This window comes from Thermobia domestica, chromosome 2 (assembly GCF_964235325.1).
Source record: "Thermobia domestica chromosome 2, izTheDome1.hap1.1, whole genome shotgun sequence".
Lineage (NCBI taxonomy): Eukaryota > Metazoa > Arthropoda > Insecta > Zygentoma > Lepismatidae > Thermobia > Thermobia domestica.
Genome location: NC_137455.1, coordinates 48,641,869 through 48,653,052, shown reverse-complemented (window position 1 = coordinate 48,653,052; position 11,184 = coordinate 48,641,869). Strand labels below are relative to the sequence as shown.

The window sequence follows — 11,184 nt, the reverse complement described above, 5'->3', positions numbered from 1 at the left end:
TTAAAAAAGTAAAGGAAAACAATAAATTAGTTAAATATAAGAAGGAATATTTTTTTTTAAAATGTTGATAAAAAATATCAATATATATATATATATATATATATATATATATATATATATATATATATATATATATATATATATATATATATATATATATATAAACACAAAAAAAAGTATAGAACAATTTCGAAGATGAATACAAATAAATTGCTTGAAATATTCCTTCCATTGAAGAAGATAGTAACTTAAGTCGAAATGTTCAATAGAGATCACCTAACGAATTTAGCATTTGGAGCTTACTAAGACTACATTTAAGTCGGAGGCGAGAAAAACACTGATAATAGTGATGAAGAAACAAGGTTCGTATAGAAAGAAAGAAGAAAGAAATTATCGGACAAGGTGCTATTAATCACAAGAAATATTTAAGAAGAAAACTTATATGTATTGAGAATAAAAACATGACTATTCCCGTTGAATGGTTAATAATACCATTTTGGACGGTTTTAGTTTGGATAACTCAGATTGGCAGTGACAGAGCACCAATATATTTGGGTTTGCATTGTGTTGATCCACCGGCGAGCTATGTCGATATATGGACATCAATTTCAACGATAATATTTTCTATCTGTATGTTATATCGGTTTTCTTACTGTGTACTGTGGCCACGTGTAGCACCAGTTGTTGCTAATGGATGTATTATGAGGTTTTATCAGGTAGAGTATTATGTATTATTAGTATAAATGCTTGAAATTTTTCTGTGAACATATTGGCTACTAGCTGAAATATCTGTTTACCACACGGTTAGAATGTTTTGACATCGTTGTTTGCGAAAATTTTAAACCTTAAAATACGCATTTCAATCAAAGTAAAATGATAAAGTCCATGTTCAAAAATTCATTTCAAATGTTCTGATGAGACAGACAACCTTGACGTCACTTTTATATATAAAAAAACAACGTAAATTGCCCTCCCCATCACCTGTTAAAAGTGGAATTTCCAGGGTGCACATCTACGATATGGATCCATATATACTTCTTTTCCATTAAATCGACTATTTACACCATAAACTATAATTTTTGCTTTGTCGACTTGCATTCTTTGGTAAAGATTCACTTTAGGAATCTTACGAATGCCACAAAAACTATTGTGTAGAAGAACATAACTAACTTATGGTAGGTTTCCAGTAAAAAGCACGAATACTATCTAAAAGACAGTGAGGGCAGGAGCGCAGAAGGCCCGCGCACCTATACGTAAGTAGGGAGTAGGTGCATCAGCGACGGTGGGTATACACAACTTGCATAGCGCAAAATCATTGTATATGGCATTAAAGTACTTACCGTACCTGTTGGATTATCTATTTGTACATTATTATAGATATTAGAGATAAGATTCCAATATGTTTTCATTGCTTCCACGTTGTTCTTCTAGATGAAAGTAACATATACTTACGTAAATTTCCCAAATATATGGATCTTTTAACTCTCGGATACTTCTATGGTTGCGTACCACGAGTTAGTACCCTGCCTTTAGATACTTAACTTCACATCATTTCACTTTGTATATTCTGCTTAATGGCTACCCTATGGAGAAGTCTGAACTTAAAAGGTTAAGCTTTAATTATAGTATTTCTATGTAGATACACATCTCACAAGTAAGACCACAACTTATTTCTATTATTTACACACTGATCAATTAAAATATTATTAAAAATTTATTCTGAAAAATTTTGAAATATACAGATCCCGATTGTAAATCGCCATCATTTCCGTAAACGCTGTGGCACATGCAACTTATGTTGAATAAGGAGATATATATACCAAATTTTATCTCCCTAATAAGTCCCTAACCTTAAGGGACTTCAACAAATAACCATTTTATCACAACGTTCGCAACCTCATCTTTTCCCTACCTTTTTCTTCTATTTTATGAGAATTATCAAGAAACGATGATAAAATTAATTGAAATCTTTTCGTTCAGTTTTTCTTCCCACTATTATCCTGTCAGCTCAAGGAGACAATGATGATGAGAATGAATGGAATGGTGGAATGAAGAAAGTGGGATGTCTCGGGATAATCCTTAGAAGCCCCCCCACACATGGTGTTTGTTCATCACAAAGCCAACTTGTCGCGATCTGGGATCGAACCAATGGACATAACGCACTAAAAGTGAACGATGTACCACCAAGATACCATTCCCCTTTCAAAAACCTCTAAAAGCGTCTTTGATTATTTTAAACACAATTCTCGTGTCTCAACGCTGAAATTTTTAAATGAAATGAAATCTTTAAGTTTTACGCCCCACGGTTATGCCGATTACGCTAAAGGAGATGGTGATTATGAGAAATGAATGAAATGATAGAATGAAGAAAGTGGGAGGAACGGGAGAACCCTGATAAAACCCACGCACACGGTGTTTGTCCACGACAAAGTTCACTTGGGTGCGAGTTGGCACAGAACCAGGGACCGCAATTATCGGAGGTGAACGCTCTACCATTGAGCCACCGCATCCCCCTAACCGTACATGATTCCGAGATGTAGCCATCTTATTATAACAACTGCAACTCCCCCTTTTTCTTCTCGCCTTTTTTATTCCATTCTAGACGAAATATTAAGAAAAACGCTAAAACAAGTTGTTAATTGTTTTAAATGGGAAGTCCAAATACCAAATTTCATACCTAATTTAGTAACTACGGATGGTCATGTGGTGTTATTCTGACTTCATATCGAGACTATGCTCAATCGAATTATTTTTATGTATGAAGCAATTACGCAAACGGAGAAATACTCAATCGCAAGCGTGTTTGAATTATGAACGTCAAAAATTCAAAATTGAACAGATTTTTCAGAAAGTTTGTAGTAACCTTTTTCTGGGATAGGCGCTTCATTTTTGTTTTTTTAAATCTCCAGCACAGTGATGAGGTCAAAACGTACGTATTTTGCAAGTTAAGGGCATTTGTTAAGGAGGAAATTAAGGATAATAGCGTCTTACAACTTTCAAATTGCCTTCTGTTTGACACAGCGGGTCGATAGGCTGATCAAATATATTGCTACCCCTATTCGACTGTAGTCATCGTCTTCCTCAATGCATAAGCATAGTCTGACAGGGTTTGGAGTACTGCTCAGGATAGTTCAGCGGCCGGCTGCTCTGCTATGCGATCTGTTTGAAGCGCCAATACAGCGCGATTGACTACAAATTAAATGTCGGTGGTGTAAACTGATATTTGTATTCACTGCCAGTGTCAACCTGTGAGGAAACAATATTTGGTTTAACTTCATTTTTAACAATAAACGGATTTTTGGACTTCTAACCCGCGTATTTTCAATCACCCTTGCGATCGAAGATTTCTCCGTTTGGGTAGTTGTTTTATATCTAAAAAGGAGTCGATTGAGCATAGTCTCGATTATGAAGTCAGAATAACACCCTACGCCCTTCCCTAGTAAGTCCAAAATGGGTTTTCCCAGTGCTCATAAAAGTTTAACAATCTAACACGTGTAAGAATCCACCTTGAACCCTGAAACTTGCTCTTATCTTTATGAGTATTTAAAAACCAATACATATGCTAACACAAACGCTGTACATATGTGCAATATTGCGATGATTAAAGTACAGTTGAGCTTTATAATACAGATATGTTTAAAAGAGTGTTTTGTGGATAAAATAACCCCAGACCGTCATATTGGATACAGACACTGAGCTATCACTTCTATCCGGAAATAGCTATCACTTCTTGATTGATTGATTGAGGTTTAATGGGGACATCAGCGTCGAGGATATTTTTCTTTTTACAATCAGCTCACCTGCAGTAAATAAAATTATAAAAAACTAACATATAAAAAATACAACAAAAATATTGCTGAAAAGAAATAAAAACTAAAGGAAGAGATAAAATAATAACATATGAGAGTTATAACATATATAACAATAACAATAAATAGTAAATATGAATAATGATAAATAGTAAAGGTGTAACAACAATAAATAATAAAGATAGAACCATACCAATGAATAGTAAAAATAGAATAATAACAATAAATAATAATAGAGAAAATATATAACAATATCAATAAATAGTGAAAAACAGTAAAAAGTGAGAACAAAAAATAAAAGTGCAGCAAAAGCACAAACACGAGGAAAAGGCTCAAATAAGATCAGAGAATGTGATCAATGTTAGAAGCATGCACAAAAGAGAAGACACTCTCAACAATAGTAATATCATTGCCAAATGCGTATCAAGTGACTATCAAGTGTAAGTGACAGTCCGTGAGGCTCTCTGAGTTCAGAGTATTCAAGACATTCGAAAGAATGTGCCGAATACTCAGTGGGACAATGCATTTCTCGCAACATGAACGACTCAAACCACGCAATAAATAACTATGCTTCAGATGAGAGTACCCGATACCTAAAGCGTTAGGAGCACATCTCGACGAGAAGGGCGAGCGGATGTACGCCATTCTCCAAGGCGTAGTTTAACTGCGTGAAGTTTATTTTCATTTGCCTCGTCCCAGTCTACTTGCTAATGAGAGCGCATCAAGGTATGGAAATAGCTATAGAGATCGGTGCTAGGAAGACTATGCTCCATGCATCCAAGCCAAGGTGGTGTGCTTGACAGTTGTGTTAGTATGTTCGTTTCTCTGAATGCCGACATAATCCGGCACCCATCAGCACACATCCGGCACACGACCCTGTAGCTCTAGCTGATGGCGTCTCACAAGAATGTCTTGAATGAGGGCGCGCTTACTGAAGACATTCTGTAGGCTCGTAACTAATCGGCGCAAGCCAGCACACGATGCTACGATAGCGTAAGCGTATGATCGAGGGTAGGCTTAATTGAAATTAATTCTGCAGTATATAGTGAACACAGGCGATGCAGACTGAACTCTGAGTTGCTCTCGTCAGTGACAGGCACAGCCAACAGAATTTCCATCCTTAGATCCATCCGTATAAAACACATTAAAATCAGTGTACCTCTCTAATAATGCTGTAAACTCTTGCTGGTATACCTGGGAAGAGATGTGCTGTCTCGAATGCGAAGACAAGCGAAAGTCAAGTTTTCAAAGCAACCGTGAGAGTACAGTACAAAACCTAAGCAACGAGAAAGAGGGTCATACAAATTCGTCAGAGAGAACATCCTCACATGCACGGATGTACCATGGGCGTGTAGCACTAGGTCGTGCAGCATTGCGCTCGTAAATCCTCTCACCACGGAGACAAGGTCAATAGGAGTGGTCAGGAATATAACTCATGCACAGAATAATTGAGGAGGAGTCTCCCACGACGAAACGTTAACGATAGTTTGTTGGCCTCATATAAAGACTGGCAACAGCACTAGTACGGAAGGCGCCAGTAGCTAGTCGAATATCCAAACGGTGGAGTGTGTCAAGTTCTCTTAGGATTGAGAGAAGCGAGCAGACGCATAAGCAACTAACCATAGTCCAAATTGGAACGGATTAGACTACGGTATAAGCGGAGAGTACAATCAGTGCCCCATGTGCGGCGGGACAGAACACAAAGAAGATTCAGAGCGCGGAGACGAGGGTACTTAAGAGAACGAATATGCGGTGAACACGTCAGAGAATTGACAAAGATCAGACCCAGAAAACAGACCGTATCAACAAACAACAAACGAGTGCATCCACATAGAAGTCCAGGTCAATAACGTGAGTTAGTTGGCGACAGAAGGGACAATTGAGACTTCTCAGTTGACAAGCGAAATCCTGTCTCGTTCGACAAGCGAACAAGATGATACAAAGCCATTTGAAGTTATTGAGTAATGCCGCGATAGTGTCGGGAGCGACAATGAGTTACGAGATGGTCAACAAAAGCAGACCACGGACAAGAGACTGGAGCTGCGAAAGAACACTGTTGACGGCGATAGCAAACAACGTGACACGAAGTACACTGCCTTGTGGAACACCATTTTCTTGGACAAAACGCTCTGAAGAACTAGATTCTACTCGCACTAGAAAATGTTGCTCCTGAAGAAAATTCACAATGAAGTGAGCCACATGTCCACGATGAACCCAGTCATGTAGTTGTTTCAATATACCGTAACGCCAACTCGTGTCATACGCCTTCTCTAAGACAAAAAAAAATAGCAACAAGATTTTCTCTGTTGAGAAATGCGTCACGAATCTGCCCCTCAAGATGAACGAGCTTGTCAGTAGTGCTTCGGAAAGATCGAAATCCACTCTGATAGTTCAGCGAGGGCGAATTAGATTTCAAATACCACACCAGGCGCGTATTTATTAAGCGTTCAAAAAAGTTGCAGACAGTTTGGAAGAGTAATACGTCTGTAGCTCATGTGACTAGTTGCGACTTCCCTAGTTTCATGACGGGATGAAAAAGAGCCTCACGCCAATAGAGTGGGAAAAATTACTCTAACCAGACGCGATTATACAATTGTAATGTAAGCTGTGTATCGCTGGAGAGGTTGCGCAACATTTCATAGGAGATGCAGCCAGGTTCTGGGGCAGTATTAGACGATTCATGAAGAGCATAATCTCAACAAACGTAAAAGGGGCATTATAGTTCGGTATTGGCAGTGCGGAAGTTTAACGAGTTCCGCTCTAACCTTTGTTCAAAAACGAGCAAATACTGCAGTGTAGTGTGCATACTCAAAGATAGACGCAAAGTGGTGGTCCAAACTATTAGCTATTTCTGAAGGGTAAGTCTCTAACATACCGTTCACAGATAAAGCACAGTCGTGAAGAATTATTATCAGTAAGAGAGCGAACACAACCCCAAATGTAGATACGGCGTTCGACAACTGAGGGACGAAACATAATTTTCCAGCTTTGACACATCACGAGTTTTATAAGGCGTTCAGCCCGAGCACGCCGAACATGAAATTGCTAAAGATTATCACCGGTTGCTTGACGATTAAAGGTATCAGGAGCTGATCGACAAGCCAGGATAGCCTCAATTATTTACACAGACCACCAAGAAACTGGCCGGCGGGAACGGTCGCCACCACATTCAGGAATGTAACCACGAGTAGCATTGAGAAGAGTGCTCGAAAAAATAAATCTTCGAGTTTTACGTCCAACGCTTATGCCGGTTAGGCTAAAGGAGACGGCGATGATGAATAATGAATGAAATGGTGGAGTGAAGAAAGTGAGAGGAAACGGGAGAGCCCCGAGAAAACCCACACACACGGTGTTTGTTCACCACAAAGCTCACTTGGCGGTGGCTGGGATCGAACCCGGGACCCCAAACACCAGAGAGTGAACGCTCTACCACTGAGCCACCGCGGCCCCACGTTGGCTCGAAAGCCTCCGCTACAGCAGCTACAAGAAGTTCACGACACCAATAGAACTCACTGAGCGTACGAAAGTTAGTTCAGTCATCACGCTTCAGATTGAAATGTCGGACAGGAAACTGAGGAAAAACAGGAAGACCATCGACGAATAACGTAAAGTGATAATTGCCACAAAAATCGGGATGTACTCTCCACGTCACCGAGGTCGGGACAGACCAGCTCTGCACATGGAGAAATCGATATAGGAATACGTACTTACTATGAACAGTGGAGAAATGATTTGCACTGCTATCATTGAGGATGAGGAACCCACTTTCCCCAAGAAAGTCTGCTACCTACCCTCTCCCTTGGGTACTGGCTCCTGGAATGGTCCTTAAAGAAACAGTTGATAACAACCTCATTCAGAGCACACGTCGCGTTCAAGCGCAAATTCATAAAAATAGGAAATATATACTGCGACATGGATAGCCTTAGTGGTTCGGAAATCAAGGTTTGAACTGTATTTTACCTCTGCGCATATGTACGCATATATATGACTGGCGAGTTGATAGTTCCATAAGTATTCATACACACACAAATGAAGAAAAATACCTTACACAAATTCTTATATATATATATATATATATATATATATATATATATATATATATATATAGAGAGAGAGAGAGAGAGAGAGAGAGAGAGAGAGAGAGAGAAAGGATACTGATGAGTGCATACAAATTACAATTTGATAAAACACGAACGCTTGAGTGAACAACACTACACACACACACTTTTAAGATATAAAACACTGGATTCAACGAATAATAAAAGAAAATAAGGAATATATTCGTATGAAAAATGAATGAACTTTGAATATAGCCCTCAACACATAGTTATTTCTCACGTTACACACACTTGGAGAGTGTTCACTTGGGTAAGTAGATCTCACTATATATATATATATATATATATATATATATATATATATATATATATATATATATATATATATATATATATATATATATATATATATATATATATATATATATATATATATATATATATATATATATATATGAAAACCTACTTAATGTTGGATAAATCAGTAGTGTGCTCAGACTTTTGACAATGATTATATTTCATATCTTCAGACTGATTTTTCATAATTTTCCAAATAAAAGACAAGTTAATCCATATAATTGATTTGTTAACCAATCAATTTATTTTTGATATAGTAAAGGTAAATTATATTTGTATGATAGTTTCATCAACGGAAATTTACTATATCATCACACGTATTTACACAAAATTCACAAACAATGCGTTCTTTATCTGAAAATTTAAAACTTCGAATATCAAGAATATACTAGTTAACACATGGTGATATTTCACATGAATGCAGTATGAAAGACGGAATAATTTTATGAACAAATTCGTTATTCCTTAATAACATTGGCCAACAAGGGTTCGATAACATGGATAAAAACTGTTTATTCTTATTGCACTTTTGTGCTGAATTCAGGTATATAAAAGAAAATTTTCCATCACATTCTAGTTTTCTCTTATTTTATCTTAAGCGCTTCCAAATGAGTGATATTTGTAGCGATGGAAAATATTTTGCTTGCATGTTGGCAGACCTTAATGTTGATGCTGTATATAGTACAAAAGTAAAAGACATTAACAAAATCAAGGACAGAATAAAAGGTGTGATTTCCAATATTGCCCCGAAATATGCGTTCGAGCACCAAACTGTGCTATTGAACGTTGGTTTATGTGCTAGTTAAGATTTTGTATAACGAAAACTCTGACCAAATGCTTTCTCTAAAATAGTGTTCACATAATTTTGGCTCACCTTGTATTATATATCAACTTCTTATATTATGGTAAACTTATTGTTTTTATATATACTTATAAAATTACAATTATACTTAATATTTTGTGTTATTGTTGATCTGCACTTGAATATTTTTACGTACTCTAGAAATAGAGATCAAAGAAAACAATGTAAAATCATTACTCAATGGTCCTTTTAATAAGTCAAATCTATATATAAATTATATGGCAATGAGAAAAATATAGATTATCATTACCAAAAACCTTATGTGTTGAGTGTTTTCCTAGTTCATATCTGAAATCTGCATCCCAAAATTAGTATAACACAGTACTTCCTCTTATGTAATGAAAAGGGGATTAAAATTTGTTGGCCGGTGTAATTTAATATTTTTCTGCCTAAAGTTTGTGATATAGATTTCTTTATGTTTTCATTGAAGCACTACAAAAAATTCAACGAGACATTTATCATTAGACAGATGCACCAGTGTAAAAGTTCCACTATTATGAAGATATAAATATTGATATTGAAGGTTCAACGTATATTAGATTGAAATGTACTAGGTCAAAAGATATTAGATTGAAATGTAAATATACAGATATATTCCCTCTAAAAACTAAGTTCACTCATATTGTCCTTAGTAAATGATACTCAAAAACACCGCCACTGGAATCGTAAACGTCGCCTCCGGTGCTGTTTCTTGACGGGAGACCCAAGAAATTCTGATTTCTCGCACGTAGTCTCGGTCTCGACTAAGTTCTCAAAATTCTGCATAGTTGATGGATATAAAAATAATTCCAAACATTTGTACTTAAACCTTCAAAACATATCACGTTACTGTACGTCGGAAGAAGATGGGGACACGGAGCTTCCCACAACAATCATTCAACCCAACATTTTTTGCACAACAAATTGGTTTTGTGTAATTCTGAATCTACCTACATCCATTACATCCTGTTGACGATTAAAATCGTCAAGGTAGCATCATTTTCTACACAACAAATAAAACATTATCCAGTTAGACAACAGACAAAAAGCCGCTATACTAGTGGCAAAAAACGTCCCTACATTCTCACTTTTTTGCATACCGTGAAACAACAAATGGAAAACTGATCTATCAATTATCATAATTTATAATGACTACTAACATGTAACTTATCCTCACCAACGCAAAATAACAATAAATGAATTCTATTTATAATAGTACCGACATTGTAATGCAAAAGATACCTGAAGAAGAAGAACAAAGAACAAATTCACAATCGAGGAATTATAACATGGCGGGAACGCTTGCGGTGAAAAACAAAGAGAAACTTCTACGCAGTGACACTTTTATCATCATAGGTGCCCACGTAGGGATACCGAGCCGCTCGTAAAAAAAAATTGATAATTAGAAAATTGTTATTTTTTCAATTCATCTTAATGTTTTATTTGGTTTTATTTTTGTTCACCGTCAACAATATTGGAACCTGTGATTTATTGGCTAGTAAACTGTAGCCTACTAACACTTTGTCTCTTGGTATGAAAAAGAACTGTATCGGTTTTATTACTTTCGCCTCTGGTAAAAATATGTTCAAGCTTAAAATTTAACTACCTAACAACAAAACTCATCCTCTTTGTTTTTTATAGGGGACGTTAAATTTGTACTTTGTCTCGGCGCGAATAACTTAGAAACGTCTACCTATAACAGTAGCGTTACAGAATAAAATATCTACTGCGTCCACAGTGTTAGTACTTTTGCGGAAACAGAATTAATTTTGCACCAGTGTTTGGTGATGCTCAACCAAATATTGCAGTCTATTTCAAGAACTGTATCGATTTTAAAATTACTCGAACACACTAACAAATCTCGATTATCATAATAGAGTTCGGACCATCCTGGATCCACGGGCGTCACAGGGTCCGCCCCCTAAATGTTTGCTGTTTGACCCTAAAATTTTCACGGTAGGTTTGCAAATGAACTGTAATATGGTTGGATCGCCCCCTAACTTCTACCAGGCTCCCCTACATTTTTGAACTGGCTACGTTCCTGGTTCGGACATGTCGTTAATTTTAGAGATTTAATATGACAAGATAGGCACAACGTAGGTTTAATACTGTATAATGA

The 11,184-nt window shown here is 36.7% G+C and overlaps 1 protein-coding gene across 1 annotated transcript in view; it reads left to right on the top strand.

Moving 5' to 3' along the window:
- The first annotated feature begins 392 nt into the window (after positions 1 to 392).
- The window catches only part of LOC145679674 (uncharacterized), a 29,698-nt gene continuing 18,906 nt past the window's right edge, over positions 393 to 11,184 (top strand). The window contains exon 1 of the mRNA XM_081750248.1: positions 393 to 716. Coding sequence (XP_081606374.1) covers positions 462 to 716 — 255 coding nt within the window. The 5' untranslated portion in view covers positions 393 to 461. The remainder of the gene's footprint in view (positions 717 to 11,184) is intronic.